Consider the following 19,770-nt stretch of genomic DNA (forward strand, 5'->3'; position numbering starts at 1 on the left):
CCCCTTTTTTTTTTTTTTTTTTTTTTTGAGACAGGGTCTCACTATATAGTTGAGACTGACATGTAGCCCAGGCTGGGTGAACTGGCAGTGATCCTCCTGCCTCAGCCTCCCAAGTGCTGGGATTACAGGTGTGAGCCACCACACCCAGCAAGACTCAAATAAACCAAAACAAACCAACAACAAATAAAGCAGAGCAAATGTTCCTGAAGTAGGAGCTGACGGGGCTGGTGGGGTTTTGCACTGTATGGGTTACCGGGGTGAGTGTAAGTGGTCTGTCGGCCTCTTCTGCATGCAGGGATCTGACATTGAAGATGAGGACATGGAGGAACTTCTTAATGACACAAGACTCTTGAAAAAGCTTAAAAAAGGCAAAATTACAGAAGATGAATTTGAGAAGGGGTTGCTGACGAGCCGCAAAAGAGCAGCCAGGACGGCAGAGCTGGGGCTCTCAGAGCCAGAAGACAGCTGACTGCAGTGCCTCAGGTGCGTGCAGCGGTGCCTGCAGGTGGGGGTGCGCACTTTACTGTGTGCCAGGCCCGAGTCTACAGGAATGTGAGTGACTTCAGTGTAATAAAAGATGCTGATATTTATTTTGATGGTCACCTGCACGTAAAGAGTGCTTTTCCCTAGATTTCTTTATACCAATTCTTTAACACACAGATGTCGATGTATACTTGACTAAGTCCCTAGAAGTTTTCGGTCCCTGTCCCCGACCTTCATGTGACCCTTGACTCTGCATGGGGCACCTGCCAAGCGGCAGGCGTGCAGGGCTCCCTCTGGAGGCCTGTCCCCAGTGCTGCTGGTGAATCCCTGAGAAACAGAAGCCACCGGCTTCCCCCGGGTCCACCGCTGAGTGTGGAGCTGCAGGGGGAGTGTTTTCATGCAGGCCAATGTCCAGGGTCCGAGGAACTGCCGTATTGAGGCAACATGGTATCAAAACCTCCCGTACGATTTATTTGCAAAGATGTTCAATTTATTCCCAAGTCTGATTTTAAAAGCTCTTTGGGACTCAGACATGTTTAAAGGAAAATCCCATCTTTTTCAGCTACAGAACTTAGGTCTGCAAATCCTCTGGATGGGAAGCGTCTCTGCGACCCGTGCAGGCCGTTTCCACCACGGCCGCTGCCTGGCTCTCCCCTGCCGCGAGTCGCATCCGCTGCCTGCCCTCCTGGGTGCCATGTGTGGTGTCCTGGCTCCCCACAGCCTGCATGGCTTCAGACGATGTGGTCAGGTGGGCGGGACAGGAAGGAGGCAGCATTGGCTGTCGGTGCTAAGGAGTCTGTGATCAAACCTGCGTTTCTGGAAACGACTGGCTGCAAGTTCGTGGAAACTAAGTGGATTTAGGCTTGGTTTTAGAACAAATCTTAGATGGGACTGAACCATGAATAAAAGATACTCCAGGTTTTATGATTTTGACCCTTCACCCACACGTTTCTGTTTCGGCCAGGCTCCTGGTGGAGACTCTGGCGCTAGAGGTACAGCTTGATGAGCTCGTCGCTGACAGCCGAGGGTGTGAGCACACCCAGGTCTGTGAAGAGCAGGGTGATTAAGGACGGGGCGGTGTAGTCCACCCATGGGTGCTCCTCCTTGAGGTCCTGCCTGGTCTGCGCCGACTTCAGGGTGTCTGCCTTGTACTGTGGGGAGAAGCGCCCGTGTCAGCCGGCCACAGGGTGGGGAAGGTGGCTGCCGGGAGGGCACGTGGCCGAGGACAGCGTGGGGGGCGGCCTGAGCCAGTGCCCCTCAGAGAGCTGACGGACCCGCAGGCCTGGAGGGGCTGTGAGCGCCCCTTGGTACAGCTGGGAAACAGTTCAGCAGACGCAGTGGCAGGCTAGGGCCAAGGTCTCTGGGCTTGTGGGGGAGCTGGGAGCCGAACTCCGCCAGTCAGTGACAGCGGGGACCTCCCTGTCCCCCCAGCCCTGCAGGGTGCTGCTCACATGATGAGCAACGTACCCACGTGTCGCAGAAAATGGTAACTGGCAGTGAAGAGCGTCTGGAACATTGAGCACTGAACTTGTACAGGGACTCAAGCACCCCTGCCCCAGCAGAACCTGCCTTGAACTTATCGGGGACGTCCTGCTGGTTCAGTGGGAAGAGCCGCACAAACTTGAAGCTTTCCGCAACCACGTAGAACGGCTTGTTCTGCGCCTTGGCACACACGGCCATCTGGTTGGTTCCAATCTGGGGGCCAGGGAAACGGAGAAGGGTGAGTTCTCGAGACACATTTGAAGTGGAAGCCACAGACAGTGTAGGAATTAACTTAATACGTGTAATTCTGGCTCAAGTCAAAGACCTTTGGAAGAAGAAGAAAATAGGTGCTTCTCCAAAGATACACAAAGGGCTCCTAGGCACCCGAGGCATGGGAGAGGTGCTAAAGATCACTGGTTAGCAGCGAAATGTGATCAGAACCACCAGGAGATAGCTGTCCGTGCATCCCAGGGACTAAGATTCCTGTTCATGGACGACCACAGGGCAAGCTGGCAAGAGCCAGAAGGAGAGCAGCTAATGTGATGTGTGCGGTGGGCACGTTCAGCAGGAAAGGAATGGCGCACCAATGCACTGACACGGGGTGATCCTTGAAATGCTGGGGACACAGGTCAGACTCAGAGCTAAGCATTCTGCCTGTTTCCTTGCTGCTGCACTAAGGATTTAACTGAGGGCTCTGCATGCGCTAGGCCAGCAAGTGCTCTACCACGAGCTATACCCCAGCCGTTTTTACTTTTTGAGACAGGGTCTTGCTAAGTTTCCCAGGCTGGCTCCAACTTGTGATCCTCTTGCCTCAGCCTCCCAGAGCGCTGGGATTATAGGTGCGGAACACCATGCCTGGCTATGGCTCTACTTATGTGAGGTAGCTGTACCCAGAGCAGGGAAAATCACAGAGCAGAGCAGAAGCAACAGGGACTGCATGGAGACTTTGTGTTCACTGGGCGCAGATTTCCTGAGAAGTTTTCTACACAGCTGTGCACTAGCAGGACAGTGTGAATGTGCATACTGACCGCCGCTGAACTGCATGCCTAAAAACACTGAAAATGGCAAGTTTTATGTTATACCCATCTTAACCATAACTAAATTTTTTTTTTTTTTGAGACAGGGTCTCACTATGTAGTTGAGACTGACCTGGAACTCACTATGTAGTCCAGGCTGGTCTTGAACTCACAGCGATCCTCCTGCCTCAGCCTCCCCGAGTGCTGGGATTACAGGCATGCGCCACCACACCTGGCCACTAAATGTATTTTTTTCATGAAACTCTTCCAAGTTAGGCAACACAGAAACTGTAATGAAATATAATGAAGTTGAATATGTTCAATTAAAAACAACCAAATCCCATTTCCAGCTAAGACCTGTTTTGTGTACACCTGAACTGCACAGACTTCATTACAGAGCTCAGTCTCCACAGAAGGAAATCTGACGGTTTGCTGGGCCAGTGCAGGGGCTCGTGAGGCTGAGGAGGAGGAAAAGGACGCACAGTGCTGTTGTCCCTGCACCCAAGCTTCCCTACCTTGTTAATGATGCCTCCATTCTCCACCACGCCTTCGGCACCCACAATGACCAGATCTGCTTTCTCCATGATGTAGCTTGGGAAATGCAGACAAAACAAAGAACGGAGACTCGGAGATTAGGTAAGAAGGCACAGAAGAGACAAAAAGATCTTTTGCTCACAACCTCATGATCTGCCACACTTCCCGTGAGAACCCAGAGTATGTCTGCACTTGTTTGAGTCTAGAGCCTGCAGCGTGAGGATACTGGTCCGCCCACTGTGGGGTGCTTGAGCTTCCATTCTGCCTCCAGACAAGTAAGGCAAAACTTTCAAACCCTGAGGCGATCAGAAGTTGGAATCCAGTGTCGCTCAGTTTAAAACTCTTTCCTGTCAAGTGTGGTTTTGCACACATGTAATTTTCCAGAACTCTGGAAGGCTGAGGCAGGATGACTACAAATTTAAAAGGCAAACAAACAAAACGAAAGGCCAGCATGTGGAACTTAGTGAGAGCTTCTGAAAATTAAAAAAAAAAAAAAAAAAAAAAAAAAAAGGAACCGGGAATATAATTCAGTGTAAAGGCCCTGGTTCAATCCCTAGTACTGACAGGAAAAAAAAAAAAAGAAAAAAAAAATCTTATATGGTAAAGACAACTTGCCTTTTAAATGACCATTTAGTAAAACTGCTCAAAATGCTCAGTCCTTTTCTTTTCTTTTTTGAGATAGGGTGTATCTTGCTATGTAGCCCAGGCTGGCCTTGAATTTGCAGTGGTTCTGCTTCAGCCTCCCAAGTGCTGGGATTACAGGTCTGTGCCACCATGTCTAGCTTTCAAAATGCTTAGTCTAAAATCCATTTCTAAATTCCTTCATTGTGTATTTTCTTTCCAAGGGGCTCTAGCACTGTTTTCTCTGATGAGATACACGGACAGCCCAAGGACATGTGGTCCTGGGTGTCAGGAAAGAAGGCTCCTGCCTCTGAGCATAGCCCAGCAGGGCTATAATTCATAATCTTGCTCCTGGGCAGCTTTGAACCACCAGTGGTCCAGTGGTCCACACGTGACTGTCCCATCGGGCAGCATGGAAGGGTCCTGCATGTACCCCGCATGGTTCAAGCCAGCAGAGCTAAAGGGACACAGGTCACCCTACTGCTGACCAAATGTGAGTCTGCTACATTGCTAACTAGCACTGGCTCTCAGGGACATAGGCCCTGCCTGCCAGCATCTACAATGAGCCAGTGCCCTCTCAAGGCCTCACATAGCAGCACACTGGTCAGGGCAGCTAGGAACGAAGAGGTGGCACCACACACGGCAGAGTGAGGACGGGTCTCAGCCCTGCAATCTGAACACCCTCGGGGCCAGCCTTGGTGGCAAGGACAGGCCAGCGTGCCAGGGCACAAAGGCACTTACCCAACAGCGGCATCCAGCACCACAGTGACAGGGACGTTGAGGTGGCAGAGGGCTTTGGCCATTTTCTTACTGAAGGTGACATTTTGAGAACATGAGAAAAAGGCCACGAAAGTCCCATGTGATGTAGGACATCACATAATTTATACAGCAATAAACACGTTAGCTTGAAATTCAGTTAATATGAATGTGTGAAGGCTCCAGACTAAGGAGAGAACTGGGGCTCTCTGGAAGAAAAGAGCACAAATTTCCAGAAAGTTATGCTCTTCGGGACTCGGTAGGAGATACAAATTGAGATGAAAGCCTGGCTTTTACTCTTCCGTGAACGACCTATTTCCCAGTGAGTGGGGACAGCAGCAGTCTCCTGCCGCTCCTCTGATCTAACTCTGCGTCCCTGTCCCCCTGCAGGACGGGCTGGCCCTCAGCGGCTTGGAGAGTAGGGGGTACTTGCCCTGACAGGTCGGGCTGGGACTCCGTGATGTACACGTGGAAGCGCTTCTTGGCTGCCACGGCTGCTTCCAGGACTCGCAGGACCACTCTGGAGGAGGCGTGAGTCAAGATGCGCTGCAGAGGAAAGCCTGGTCAGGGAGGAGCGCCTCATGAGCCCTGCGCTGTCGCCCTGCAGCCTGGGTTCCTAGCACCACAAGACTTGTGCCTCCACACAAATCCAGAATTACAGAGGGACCTTGATAGGACACTGAGTTTCAAGCCCGTTTTCAAACTGAAAAAGCTTCCTCACTCTTTTTTTGGGCATTACTGAAGCTTGAACCCAGGGCCTTCACCCTGAGCTGCACCCCCAGCTCTTTTTATTTTTTCATTCTGAGATGGGGTCTTTCTGAATTGCCCAGGCTGGGCTGGAACTTTCCTCCTGCCTCAGCCTCCATTATAGGCGTGCGTCACCACACCTAGTTCTGTCATCTATTTAATAATGTACTCCAAGATTCAGAAGGGGACAATAAAACAAGAGTTAAGAGTCAGGACGCAAGTCAGTACTTTTATGGTGAGCAGGGCTGAGCTGGCAACTTGGAGAGACATCAGAGCTTTATCACCCTGTGCCAGGAGCCCTGAACTTGCAGCTCCTGCCGGTCCTCCCTTGGAAACAGCTCAGCAGCTCCGCCCACAGTAAGGGCTCAGAACAAAATCACAAAGGAAATCTCCAGCAGGGCAGCCATCGCTGGGAGGGTGCTGGAGGGTGCTGGGTGTTGACCAGTGATGAGCTGGTCTGTGTGGATCAAATTGATTACACAGCCAGTTATAAAAGTACTTGTTCCGAAGGACATCTTGCTAGACAAGTGATCTACACTCCGTTCATCCCCAGCCCTGTCCCAGTATCTCACTCTGCCCATTTACGATGACAAGTGTCTATAATGATTCCACCTGCATTTGCAAAGCACTGAGCCCTTGTTTCACATCTCATGTAACTCCAGCAATGACCCGTTGCTCTCCTTGTCACAGATGAGAAAACTGCAGCACAGAGAGGCTAAGGAAGCTGCCCACAGTTACCCAGCAATAACAGCAGAGCTAGGAGTTCAGCCCCGGCAGACTGATTCTGAAGCCCATGTTTCCGATTACCCGTGCACCACAGGTCCGCTTACCGCCCCATCTTTGATGAACGTATGGCACAGATCGGCGATTTTATTTCTCGACAGGGATATTCTCCTGAGAAAGAGCTCTCCCCGCTCAATCATGATCTTTTTGCATTTGGAGTAATCCTAGGGAGAAAAGAGCAGCATGAGAGCGGATGGAGGTGAAGGTAGAGTGGGTGGTAAGCGAGGGGGTGTGGGGCTTACAGAGTACTCCAAGGAAGTGAGGCTGATGAAGCGGAGGAAGAGTTCCCCGCCAGAGGACACTGCCACCGAGGAGTCCACGCCACACAGCGTCTCTATGGCATTGGTGAGATTTGCTCTCAGGCCCTGGATCGTTTCCCCTGCAACGATGAGGTAAGGAAGGTGGTGTTCATCTGAGGGTCACGGCCCTTGCTCGGTCTGCTGTTCACTGATTCACTTGTCCATTTATTCATTCACACGCTGAATAAGTGGTGGGTGTATCTGTGGCCAGACACTGTTCTGGGTGTGTGGGATCCATCAGTGAATGAGACCACACTCTGCTGTAGTGGAAAATGCAGAAAATAAACAGCATACAAACCAATAAGGAAGGTAATTCCAGATTGTAATAAGGACAGAAAGCCACAGAACAGTGAAGACTGTGGGGCTCATGCAATGGGTGAGGGCCACTTGAACAGAGCCTGATAAGAAAGGGCCCAGGCACATGAAGACCCGATGAGAAGGTGCCAGGCACAGACCGTAACAATGCAAAGGCCCCGAGATGGGAACAAGCTTGGTATAAACCACAAAGAGAGGGCTGGGGATTAGCTCAATGGTGCCGCACCTGCTGCACAAGTGGAAGGTCCTGAGTTCTATACCTGGTACCAAACAAACAACAGTTCACTGGATCCATGGAAACTAAACCACGAAGAGGCTGGCAAGGCTGAAGCAGAGTTCAGTGAGGACAGCGTGGAAGATGACTAAGTAGCAAAGGCGGAGAGTCTGTCAGACAGTGAGGGGGAGCCTGAGCTGTTCGGGCATTTTTAGTTGAGCAGGAGGACACTGGAGACTGGTTTAGAAATGTGTGACTGTAGGCCAGCCCTCCAGATTAATGAAGCCGTTATTACTTTGCTTATACACGCTATACCCAGATGATTTACATTTAGGAGGCTGAATTAGTAGATCACAACAAATGATGTTACTACCTGGATTTATTCTGCAACATCCTCTGTAGTAGCTGCACAGAATCTGGGACAAGGCAGAAACTCAACAAACATCTACAGAGTGGAACTATTCGAACTGAAACTCCATGGTTAGTGTGACATTAGGTATCAGATGATCACTCTTGATTCAAAGCTCATCCCATTTACAGACGAGACCTTTGTCTGCCTCGGAAGCCCAAGGTCCTGAGTTCAATCCCTGGTACCGCCAATAAAAAGGACCTTTGGATGATAACATGGGGGCTTTGTCCCGGATAAAAGGCTTGAAATGGAGGCAGAAGCTGAGGTTAGTCTGCATCACCTCATGCAAAGTCAATCTCTCACTTTCTATATTCCTTACCATGGAAAGACTTTCCTAAGGCCCAGAGTGTTCAAGGATGACTTTTACCTTTATCTCTCTTCAAGAACTCCAGCAATGTGCGGATGGCGGCCACTGCTGATGCCATGTCCGGGTCCTCTTTCATCTGAGACTTAAAGTATTCAATTAACTCTGAGAAGGAAGAAAAAAGTGATTCATCACATTCATTTAGCACGATGTGCGGACAGAGAGCTTTTTAATGACTGTTGACCTCCAGAAGCAAAATCACTTAAAAATACTTTCTTCAGAATATTTAGTTTCCTAGTAATGTTGACGCAAATAGACTTTAACCACTTTACTATTTGCAAGATCTCATTTCTAAAGAGCTAGCAGTGGTGTGTGGTGGTGCACAACTGTAATCCTACCCCGCAGGAGTGCAAATCTCATCTCAGGTTGGGCAATTTAGAGTTTGTGAGGATCTGTTGTGGTTTTTTTTTTGTTTTGTTTTGTTTTGTTTTGTTTTTTGAGACAGGGTCTCACTATGTAGTTCAGACTGCCCTGGAACTCACTGCGTAGCCCAGGTTGGTCTCGAACTCACAGCTATCCTCTTGCCTCAGCCTCCCGAGTGCTGGGATTACAGGTGTGCGCCACCACACCCGGTGAGGATCTGTTTTAAAAGTAAATTAATTTTAAAAAGGTATCGGCGTGCAATACATAAAATTTAAGCCCTAATGTTCACATCATGTAGTCATTCTCGCTCCTCTTACTGGCGGGAGGTTCTGGGAGGACCCCAAAGTCATTCCCTAACCAGTGTGTCCTGCACCTCTCCTGACAGTCGGCGCCTATTCAGTATATATGCTGCCCAAGTGAGCATAGTCCGCGCCTATTCTCTCCGTCTCTGTTTCTCTCTGTCTCTCTCTCTCTCTGTCTCTCTCTCTCTGTCTCTCTGTCTCTCTCTCTCTCTCTCACACACACACACACACAACGCACATATACGAATAAATTCCACTCCTATTACTTAATGCACGGTGTTACACTCATTTACCCTTGCCATTTACTTAATAAAACACCTTGACGACCATAATGGATGAGAACAGCAAAAATTCTTTTTGACTCTAGTAACAGATCAAGCGGGGCAAGGATCCTTGCACCTATTTCACATCTGAAGACGTGGAGACCGAGAAGGCCTGCTCCCTCCAGCCGAAGTCTCACGTTTCCGCAGGACCGTATGTGAGTGGGGTCTGCGGATGCTCTCAGGGCCCCTCCCTCGGATACGGGAACAAGGGGAATTTAACTGATAAGAAGAAACAGTCAGCAGCCAGAGCTTGGATGGCGACTTTCGGGGATTCCTGCTTGGGTATGCGAGATTGGGGAAAACCCCTGTGAGCCCCCACGGCCCTGGCTGCCCCGACTTGCCCTTGTCGTCCATGGTGCTCTCCGACGGTGGAGCCGGAGGGGTCTGGAATCACGGGCTCTGTGCTAGCCAGGCGACCGCGCCGGCTGCTAATGACAGCGCGTCGCGGCTCTTTTACGCAACTTCCGGCGCTTTGGAGGCGGGGCCGTGGGTACAGCAAGCGGCCTGGCCCAAACCTCTTTGCGCCACTCAACGGCACCGGAAGTCGGGGTGCGCAGGCTTCGGGAAGCTCTTCTGCTGGCTTCTTGCTCTGCTTCGAGGGCACGGTGTCGCCATGGTCTCAGACGGTGAGGGACTGGCAGAAATAGACCCGGGGCCCGGGGTTAGGCGGACTGGGCAGGGCCAGAGCCGGCCAAATGGATTGTATCTTTGGGTTGGGCGGAATCCTTTTGGTGTTTAAAGGAGTAGCCGGTGTGCCCGTTCATTCTTTAAGTAAATATTTTTGAATCGCTTTCGGCTTGCCTGGAATTGTTTTCTGCACTGGAAAAACCGCAGAGAACGTGACGGGCAGGGAAGCAGGTAGAGGTTATAGCCTAGTGGGCTACAAAGGCCATTGACAAGTAAATAAAATGAATTCCGAAAGGTCGTAAGTGCTGAGGGTGATATGATAAGACGCTGTGGAGACTACGATCCAAGAGGAGCTACTATAGTTAGAGTCCTAGAAAGGGGGCTATACTGAAATTAAGACCGGAATGGTATGCAGACTTCCACGGGAAATGCACGTGTAGTGCAAAAGGCCCTGAGGCAGGTGGAGATACCAGGTTTTCGGGAGCTCCTGGGGGTACAGGAAGGTAGGGAGACGTCACGCAATCACCAGTTATAAAGCCTTGATCTTTTGAAGAAAGAGAGGGCGAACGAGATGAACTCAGAGAATTAGCCAGATTTGGGCCATGCAGGGTCTTGAGGTCCCATAGTTTTTTTTTTTTTTTTTTTTTTTTTTTGGTACCAGGGATCAAACTCAGGTCCTTGGGCTTGCAAAGCAGGCACCGGAACCACTGAGCTAAATCCCCGGGCTCTTCTTTGTGGTTTATATTTAATCTAATATAAACTTTTGTAGGGTCTTAAGCAAAGAATTGTTATGCTATGATTTACAATGCCAAGCCATTACTTTGGGGCTGGAGGTGTTGATCAGTGGTAGAGCCCTTGCCAAGGATGTATGAGGCCCTGGCCTCAACTCCCAGTGCTGGGGGAAAAGAAATCACTTGGCTGCTGTGTGGACAGATGGATTGTACCAGGCCTAGTGTTGCCGGTCTAAAAATGAAGTGGACACCTGAAGAAGGAAATTCACAGAGAAATGGAGGAACGTAAATACACTTTTAACAGGCAGCACTTTTTCTTAAGCTCTTTGGTAGTAGCAAGGATGAGTGTCCTGACAGCTGCAGGGTGAGGCCTGATGGGAAATGAAGACCAGCGGCTCAGGGGACTTAGGGGAGACCTGTGCAACGCACAGTTATTAAGTGCTTGCTCTGTGGGTGGCACTTTGCTGTGCGATTTCAACATATTATTTCAAGCTGGGATTAACAAAAAGCATCATCTCCCCCTCTTTGTGATACTGGGGATTGAACCCAGGGCCTGGTGCGTGTGAGGATAGAGCTCTGCCACTGATCTACATCCCCAGCCCTCACATTCCTTACCGAGTCCAGAGTGCAGGAGGGAGGCCTGGGAAGAGCGATCAGAAACACCCAACTTACTAGTCGGCTGCCAGTGGGTAGGCACTATGTTGCTAGAAGAGAGTCATTTGTGTTGTGGGTGGTCAGGCAAGCATTGGCACCATGAAGGGTCGTGGTGCTGAGAAACAGCCAGGTGGCTTCACCACCTGCTAAGAGTCCATGTGACTCAGCAGGTCATTTCCTTGTGCATAATGGAATGGCATTCACCACATTTCATCAAAGCTGAGACAGCATGGACTATGAAATATGCCTTCATTTAAGAAAGCATTGAGAGCCAGGCGTGGTGGTGCGTACCTGTCATCCTAACACTCAGGGGGCTAAGGCAGGAGAATTGTTGCAGGTCCGAGGCTGTTGGGCAACATAATGAGTTCAAGACCAGTCTGAACTATATGCTGAGATCCTGGCTCAAGAAAGCAAAAAACAAAACAAAAATAACCCCGGATGGTTCCTAATTGCAATCAGCCTTGTTGCTGCGTGATTCGCTGGACACTTGGCTACATTTACTCCTTTGTCTCCCTGGACTGTTCCTGAAGCCCTACACTGGCATTCCTGTTAGTGGCCATTCAAGGCCTTCTGTCTGACCAGGCAGTTGCCATGCAGATGTCTTGGGGCTTATTTAGGAGTGATTTTTTTTAGCATTTTCTGTGTGCTAGGAGGTGAGAATAAGTAAAAAACAAAACAGACCAAAGTCACTGCCCTTGTGGAGCTTGTATTGTGTACATGAAGTGGCAGAGGCTTGCTAAGGACCCATTGAGTTTAAATCTTTAAGGGAACTTGGCCCTCTGTTAATCTCATGGGTGTAGGGCACTAAATGTTTAACGACATGTTGTGAATTGAATTTACACATTGGCGTTGTTCCTTTTCATTTCATGAGGCTAATGCTTTTAAATTTTATTTCTCGTTAATATTTTCAGAAGATGAATTGAATCTACTGGTCATCATAGTTGATACCAACCCAATTTGGTGGGGGAAGCAAGCATTAAAGGAATCTCAGGTAAACTGGCTTAAGGAGGACTTTGAGTGGTTCTAATTTAATTTTTTTATGTCTATATTGCTTTTTTATTTTTTAAACTTTTTTGGTACCAGGGTCTGAATTCAGGACTTTATGCTTGCAAGGTAGGTGTGGCCCCACTGAGCTAAATCCCCAGCCGTATTTTTTTTTCTTTTCTTTTTTCTTTTTTTTTTTGAGAAATAGCTTTATTATCCTAGCATGGTGGTGCACTTTTGTAATCCCAGCACTTGGGAGGCTGAGGCAGGAGGATCTCAGTGAGTTCAAGGCCAGCCTGGACTACATAGTGAGGCCCTGTCTCAAAAAACAGAACAAGCCAGGTATGGTGGCATAAGCGCCTGTAATTCCAGCACTCGGGAGGCTGAGGCAGGAGGATTGCTGTGAGTTCAAGATCAGCCTGGGCTCCATACTGAATTCCAGGTCAGTCTCAACTACATAGTGAGACCTTGTCTCAAAAAAAAAAAACAAAAACAAACAAACAAACAAAACATAAAAAACAGCAAAAGAAAGTTTTATAATTGTACCTTACTAAAGTACAATTTACATACTATTAAAATGGACCCATTATAATGTACAATTCAGTGACTTTTACTAAATTAGTGAAGTTTGTGTAACTAGCTCCACAGTTGCAGTGAAAACATGTCTTTCGCCAAATTAAAGTTCCTTCACTATCTGGAGTCTACCCTACTCCCACCCAAGCTGCAGGCAGCCGCTGCTCTGCCTTCTGTCTCTTTATATAGTGTATTTTCGCTACAAGACCTTCGTGAGATAAATGGTTTGTAAGTATTTTTTCCCAGTTTTTATTTTATTTAAAAATTTGAGACAGGGTTTCACTATGTATTTCTGGCTGGCCTTGAACTCACTGAGATCCTCCTGCCTCACCCTCCCAAGTGCTGGGTTCATAGATGTGCACCACCACACCTGGTTTTCTTCCTCCAGTTTTTAGCTTGTATTTTTACCCTCTCAGGTGGGTCTTTCCAAGACAGGAAGTTTTAAATTTTGATGAAATTAAATTTATTGATTTTAACAAATCTTCATCTCGCGTTTTTTTGGAGACAGAGTCTCACTATGTAGTTCAGGCTGGCCTCAAACTCACTATGTATCTGGGCTGGCAATCCATTTGGAGTAACTTTTTAATAAGCTGGAGTTTTGGCTGAGGTTCATTTTGGATTTTTGGCCTGTGCATGTCAAGTGCTCCAGCACCATTAAAAAAAATATATTTCTTCACCATCAAGTTCCTTTTATTCTTTCTTGTTTTCTTTTGTTTTGTTTTTTGAGACAGGGTCTTGCCATATAATGTAGTCCAGGCCGGCCTCAGACTAATATCCTCCGGCCTCAGACTCAATCGCCTCCTGCCTCAGCTTTTCTTTTTTCTTTATTTTTTTTCTGCCTCAGCTTTTCGAATGCTCGGATTGCAGGCCTGTGCCCGCATGGCTTGTGATTGTTTTTTGTTGTTGTTGTTTGTTTTGTTTTGTTTTGGTTTTTGGTACCAGGGATCGAACTCTGGACCTTGTGCTTGCGAGGCAGGTGGGGAATATTTGTGGTGAGCTGGGAACACAGCTCAGAGGCATGTGTGGGGGCCAGGGCTCGATCCTCAGTGACATAAACATTACACACTTTAAAAAAATATATATATATATTTGTAGACTTATCATGCTGATGTCAAGATGACCTCTTGTGAGTAAAATTAAAACACTAATTTGCAAGTCTTCTCTGCTTACGATTTTGGAAGAGGGGAGCTCCTCAGTGAATTTGTAGCAGTGCAGAGTTGTCTAAACTCCCGAAGAAATCCTAGCCGAGACCTGACCCCCTCCTGTGCTTCTCTCCCGCCTGTCCTGCAGTTCACGCTGTCCCAGTGCATGGACGCCGTGCTGGTGCTGGGGAACTCCCACCTGTTCATGAACCGCTCCAACAAGCTGGCTGTCATTGCCAGTCACATTCAGGAGAGGTACGACCCTGCTCCCCCTGCCTCAGCCTGCCAGAGACACCTTCTCCGCCTCAGTGAGAGGGAAGCGCCCCCGCCAGCTGTCCTGAGGGTCGGTCATGATCTCGGCTCTGGCGCTGCTGTCTTTGTGATTCTGCTGTTGAGAAATACAGGCTTCTCTTGTGACATTGGTGCCCATACCAGCCAGATCCTCCTCGGTGGCTTTCCCGATGTCGCTGCACAACCTGGCCGTGTTGGAGTCACTGTGTGGCATGGGTGTGGGCTGGATGGGCTCAGCTGGGCACAGGAAGAGCTCTCATTGCATCTGCTGGGCTTGTGCCTGACTGGACTCCGACCCCCTGTCAGTGCAGCTCTCCTGACTTCGCTGTCACCTCACAGCAGCAGCGACTTGTAGGCTGTGTGTCAGGAGGGGAATGAGCGTATCCTGGGTTGTCCTGCCCTTTAGGACTGAGCACTAGAGGAAGCTTTTCAGGGACTCTGGGAACCACTTTTTATTGTAGGGTAGGTGATGCTAACCTTAAATAATATGTCAAGAGTAGGTTCGAGTTGGGTTATATTCCCTTCAGTTGTCATGTGAGGGAGTCACATGTCAGGACCACCCCAAAGCATTTCGGGAGACTGTCACCCAATACCCTCTTCATTTCCTCTCATTTTAGCTTTGTTTTATTTTTTTGTGGTACCGGGGATCAAACTTTGGCCCTTTGCTTGCAAGGCAGGCAGCAGAACCACTGAGCCAAATCCTCGGCCCTCAAATCCCCGGCCCTCTTTTTTTTTTTTTTTTTTTTTAGAAAACACTGGAACTATGATAGCCTTCTTTGTGACAGTTGAATGAATTTTCACCACTATGCCAGTTTTAGATAGTGCTTCAACATGAAGTTTATTACAGAATTTTGTGGGCCTGGCATTGGTGTGATTTTTTTTTTCTTTTGTGCTATGGATTAAACCCGGGGTTTACCACTGAGCTACATTCCCCAGCCCTTTTTTCAGATTTTGAGACAGTGCCTTGCTAAGTTGCCCAGGCTGTGCTTCAACTTTCAGTCCTCCTGCCTCAGCCTCCCAGAGTACTGGGATTACACGTGTGTCTGCCTGATGTTTGTTCTACTTAATTTAGTGCTAATTGTGAATGAGAGTGAGGACAGTGAGTTCTTTTTCCTTGCTGTTTCAGTCGGTTCTTGTATCCTGGAAAGAATGGCAGACTTGGAGACTTCTTTGGAGACCCCGGCAGCCCCACTCCTGACTTTAATCCCTCTGGGAGTAAAGACGGCAAATACGAGCTGCTCACAGCAGCCAACGACGTGATAGTGGAGGAGATTAAGCATCTGATGACCATGAGTAATAGCTCTCGTTATCATTTTTGTTGTTACTTTGCTGCTGGTGTTGATTTGGCGGGTTCTTAAGGCTTTAAGTCCAGAGATGTGCGGCTCTTGATACTGCCACTTGCTTTCCTCTTAGTTTCCATTTCTTGTTTTATTTATTCTTGTCCCTTAAAATAAGTTTTTAATTCTACACATGGTTTTCTTCCTTGTTTGGTCTGACTGTTCTCATCCACTTTTGCTTTGGTTATCATTTATGTACAGACACTTCCCAGTCTTTGTTTCAGACCCCGCCTCTCTTTCAAGCTCAAATGAAATGTCTCCATTTTGCCATCTCACTGTCGCCCTCACACTCTGGCCTTGTTCCCTTTGCCCTCACAACACCACCATTTCTGTTTCCTGTGACCCGCTCCCCATCCACCTCTGGTTCTAAATTCAGAGTTCTCCTTTCTGACTCCTTTTTCTCCTCACGCATGTCACAAGCTGTGCAGTCCTGTCAGGGTAGCCTCAGGGGCACCTCCAGACTGACCCCTCCCTGTCGTCTGCATCACCCTTGGCACCATAGATGTTGTGAGCCGGGTGCTTCTCTCTGGTGTGGGCTGTCCTGTGCACTGTAGGATACTTAGTGAAATCCTGCCTCAGCACACTAGGTACCGTGACATTTCCCACTCATGACACACACATATGGCTTCAAACATTTGCCCCAGTTGAACGCTGCTGTTCTAGACTATTCTAGAACCTTCTTACCACAGCCAACCATCTCCAGAACCTTCTATCGTCCATAGCCATTAAACACTATTCCTCACACCCCTTCCCCAGCCCCTGAACAAACACTTGTGTATTTTAAGTTGAGAAAAGCTGTTTATTTAAGCATCACTGAAAATAAATTGCTTTCTGTGGTTTTAAACCCAGTTTGAAAATGTCATTGTTTAGTTTCATTCTTGAAATACAGTGGTTTAGAAATGACTATAGTAGGGCTGGGGATTTAGCTCAGTGTTTCCACCACCTGCCTCGCAAGCACAAGGACCCGAGTTCAATCCCTGGTACCAAAAAAAAAAAAAAAAAAAGAAAGAAAGAAATGACTGTAGTTGAAGAAAGTATTTAAAAATTGCCTTTTGAACACATTTTATTATTTGTAGGTGACATAAAGGGTCAACACACAGAAACTCTGTTGGCCGGATCCCTCGCCAAAGCCCTGTGCTGTATCCTTTGCATCTGCATGGTACAGATGCGTCTTCTGTGATGAGCATGTTGGATTTACGCGTGCTGTTAGCATTTTGGGTGTCTGTGTCCATTGTAAGTCTACATTTTCAAAAGCAATAGATAGAGCCGGGGATTTAGCTCAGTGGTTCCGCTGCCTGCCTTGCAAGAATAAGGACCTGAGTTTGATCCCTGGTACTCAGCCCCCTAAAAAAAGCAATAGTTAATAAAATATCATTTATAAGGGCCAGGGATGTAGCTCAGTGACACAACAAGGTCCTCAGTTTGATCCCTGGTACCAAACAAACAAACAAATATGGTTTATTGTGGATTTGAAATATTTTTTAATTAATTAATTGATTGATTGATACCAGGGATGGAACTCTACCTTGAGCTTGTGAGGCAGGTGGCAGAACCACTGAGCTAAATCCCCGGCCCTATTTATTTATTTTTGAGACAGGGTTTTGTTATGCAGTTCAGGCAGGCCCTGAACTCACTGTGTAGTCCAAGAAGGCCTCAAACTCACAGTGATCCTCCTGCCTCAGCCTCCCGAGTATTGGAATTATGGGTGTGCACCATCATGTCTGGCTTCCCTAGGCCCATTTTGTCGTTATTTTGAGACAGAGTCTTTCTATGGAGTTCGGGCTGGTCTTGAACTCACTGGGTAGGTAGCACAGCCTGGCTGACCTCAAATTTGTGGTGATCCTCCTGGCTCAGCCTCCACAGTGCTGACATTGTAGGGTGTACTGCCATCCTTAGCTTATTACTATCTTTTAGGCAGTGCTGAGTGATTCCTGTGTCTTAGACTTTGATTCTGGTCTGCTCATCTTTGTATGGTTTTCAAATTCATCATCTTGTTTCGTTCTTACTGATATATATGTGGTCCTCGTGTTCAGATCTAGGATATGGTGGGTAATACAGGACAATCGTGTGTTGGTAATTGTATTTTGATGATATTACAAAGCTCAGTTGATTACACTTAGCAGTTGAAAACTCTGATCACCTTGTGCACCTGTCATGGCGAATGGAGCATTTACTCTTCAGGTAGGAGGATGTTGAATTTATTGAACTAAGATTCAAAGCATTTGTGTTTCCTAGAAACGTTTATGAAATAAAATAATATTTTTACATTCCTTAATGCTAAGAAATTAAGACATTCATAGAATGAACAAAGAAGTTAAAGGTAGGAGCCTGCATTTTTCTGAGAGGTATAATTTACTTATTTATAAGCTACATTGTTATTTAGTTAAATTGTAATCAATTTTTATCTCTTTATAGATAACCAGGAGATGAAATCAAGAATATTGGTAAGATTAAAAATGTCAGGGTCGGATTTTAGCTCAGTGGTGCTGCCGCCTGCCTTGTAAGCACAAGGCCCCAGATTCAATCCCTGGTACCAAAATTAAAAATAAAAATGTTGCTGGGGATTTAGCTCAGTGGTTCTGCTGTCTGCCTTGAAAGCGCAAGGACCCAAGTTTGATCCCTCATACCGAAAACAAATTTTAACAATATGTTTATATACAACTATAGACAGAAACCATGGGAAAAAAGAAAACAATAGGAATAAAACTATGTAAGGTAGAAGCAATTTAGCAAGCAATATATAAATTTAGTATGAAGAAAAACAAATTATGAGAGAAATGAATAAATGGAGAGCTATGGTGTATTCTTAGATATCAGTTTTTCCCAAAACACTGTAAATTTAGTCCAGTCTCACTCAGAAAATCAATGAGGTTTTTTTTCCTAGAGGGTGGGGAGATATTTTAAAATGTTCAACAGTTTGGAAGAATAAATCAAAGAGAAGAATCAGGAACTTCCTGAAATGAAACACTAGGTAGGAACTTGCTGTGGTGTGAAACACACAGCGTTACAGTAGCAGTGTGGTACCGAAGCGATGTAGATTAGCAAGAAGGAAGTGGTTACTCTCAAAGGCACAGGGGCTGTCACTTGGCCTCCTGGGGTAAAACATAGTGGCCTCCTCCCACCCTGCAGTCTCCTAAGTCCTTTCCAGTCAAGATGAGACTTTGCAGTGTAGAAATTTGAGACATAAAAGCACTAGAAGAAAATAGCCATTGATAATCTCAAGTTAGATGGATGCCATAGTAAGCATCTGTGAAACTTTAAGGAAGGGCTTTACACCTCAGAATCAATCAGTCCTTCAAAACAAGAATGAAAGAAAAAGTAATTTCAGCATAGCTACCTTTCAGAAAATTAATGTGCTATTTCTAAGATATGAGTCTTTCATCCTTAAAAGTCATGCTTAACTCTAGAAAAACAGGTAGCAAACAAGAGCTGGGGTTGTCTTGTTATATGGGGACCCTGCTGTCATCTTTACACACTGGGAGGTGACTCCCAATAATGCACTGGTCATGGCGCAGTCGCTGGCCAGGCGCTAACACTGCATGTTTTCCAGGTGATCAAGGCCTCAGAGGACAGTGCACTGCAGTACATGAACTTCATGAACGTCATCTTCGCTGCGCAGAAACAGGTGAGCTGCGCCTGCCTATTTCAGAGTGTGTGTTTCAGAGTAAAAGAATTCAGTTTCTCTATTTGAAGGACCTGCTCAGAGAGGAATTCGGGCTCAAGAGCCCTCTTGAGTGGGTTAACGTGGTCCCTGCTCTTATTCTGTAACCATTTTGAAATCTCCCTTTCAGAATATTGCAATTGATGCCTGTGTCTTAGACTCCGACTCGGGCCTCCTTCAGCAGGTATGTTTTCAGAGTGCTGGTAGTGGTAATTATGGAAAGTAATTTTTACACCGAGTGATGATAAAACAGTGCCACCTCGAATGTATTGAGTCAAAATATGTTAGGAAGTGAATTTAATGTATATTTCCTCCTCTTTTTTTTGGTACTGGGGATCGAACTTGGGTCTTTGTGCTTGTGAGGCAGGCAGCAGAACCACTGAGCCAAATCCCCGGCTCTTTCCCCCTTTTCTGTGTGGCTACTGGAAGAGTTTTTGTTGTTGTGTTTTTTGTTCTTGTTTTGGTTTGATTTGGTTTTTTTTTTTTTTCTTTTCATTGAGTTTATTGGTACAATCTAGGTATACAGCACAGTTACATTCATTCATCATTGGGATCTTGTACCTTTACATAATAGGTCTTGATTCTCATTTTTTTCCCCTTGTCCCTGCCCTCCCTTACCCCCTCCTCCCCTCCCCATTTACAAACACTTTATTTCCATTTTTTCAGTTTCTCATATTTTTTTCCTCTCCCTTATTACCTTTCCCCCACCCTTCCCACTTTCCTTACACCTTTAGCCCTTTACTTCCTATTTCACATTAT

The 19,770-nt window shown here is 47.0% G+C and overlaps 3 protein-coding genes across 4 annotated transcripts in view; 2 read left to right on the forward strand and 1 right to left on the reverse strand.

The window, feature by feature from the left end:
- The window catches only part of Ddx55 (DEAD-box helicase 55), an 11,743-nt gene extending 10,389 nt beyond the window's left edge, over positions 1-1,354 (forward strand). The window contains exons 14-15 of one of the 2 annotated variants that reach the window (XR_004516806.1): positions 296-552; positions 1,046-1,354. Coding sequence is in view for 1 of the 2 variants with exons in the window: in XM_010604312.2 (XP_010602614.1) it covers positions 296-469 (174 nt within the window). In the remaining variant the exon portion in view is untranslated. The remainder of the gene's footprint in view (positions 1-295; positions 553-1,045) is intronic. The other variant, XM_010604312.2, reaches the window with a different exon arrangement.
- An 89-nt stretch (positions 1,355-1,443) lies between these two features.
- Positions 1,444-9,460, reverse strand: Eif2b1 (eukaryotic translation initiation factor 2B subunit alpha). The gene is made up of 9 exons (XM_010604311.3): positions 9,353-9,460; positions 8,027-8,128; positions 6,665-6,801; positions 6,470-6,586; positions 5,326-5,438; positions 4,878-4,946; positions 3,497-3,572; positions 2,053-2,178; positions 1,444-1,634 (listed from the first exon to the last, which is right to left on the reverse strand). The coding sequence occupies exons 1-9, from the start codon at positions 9,363-9,365 to the stop codon at positions 1,470-1,472; spliced, it is 918 nt and encodes a 305-aa protein (XP_010602613.1). The 5' UTR covers positions 9,366-9,460; the 3' UTR covers positions 1,444-1,469.
- A 66-nt stretch (positions 9,461-9,526) lies between these two features.
- Gtf2h3 (general transcription factor IIH subunit 3) overlaps positions 9,527-19,770 on the forward strand; it is a 15,777-nt gene continuing 5,533 nt past the window's right edge. The window contains exons 1-9 of the mRNA XM_010604310.3: positions 9,527-9,637; positions 11,935-12,014; positions 13,871-13,977; positions 15,140-15,306; positions 16,427-16,489; positions 17,641-17,670; positions 17,766-17,794; positions 18,901-18,975; positions 19,142-19,195. Coding sequence (XP_010602612.1) covers positions 9,625-9,637; positions 11,935-12,014; positions 13,871-13,977; positions 15,140-15,306; positions 16,427-16,489; positions 17,641-17,670; positions 17,766-17,794; positions 18,901-18,975; positions 19,142-19,195 — 618 coding nt within the window. The 5' untranslated portion in view covers positions 9,527-9,624. The remainder of the gene's footprint in view (positions 9,638-11,934; positions 12,015-13,870; positions 13,978-15,139; positions 15,307-16,426; positions 16,490-17,640; positions 17,671-17,765; positions 17,795-18,900; positions 18,976-19,141; positions 19,196-19,770) is intronic.

This window comes from Fukomys damarensis, unplaced genomic scaffold (genome assembly GCF_012274545.1).
Source record: "Fukomys damarensis isolate Sample0158 unplaced genomic scaffold, DMR_v1.0_HiC HiC_scaffold_12, whole genome shotgun sequence".
Taxonomy (NCBI): Eukaryota; Metazoa; Chordata; class Mammalia; order Rodentia; family Bathyergidae; genus Fukomys; species Fukomys damarensis.

Bases quoted from the DNA above. Each gene is read 5' to 3' on its own strand.
- Eif2b1 (XM_010604311.3), bottom strand. The intron at 5,439-6,469 runs GTAAGCGGACCT...TTTCCTCTGCAG, and splicing joins CGTTCATCAAAGATGGGGCG to CGCATCTTGACTCACGCCTC. The intron at 4,947-5,325 runs GCAAGTACCCCC...TGTCACCTTCAG, and splicing joins TCCCAGCCCGACCTGTCAGG to TAAGAAAATGGCCAAAGCCC.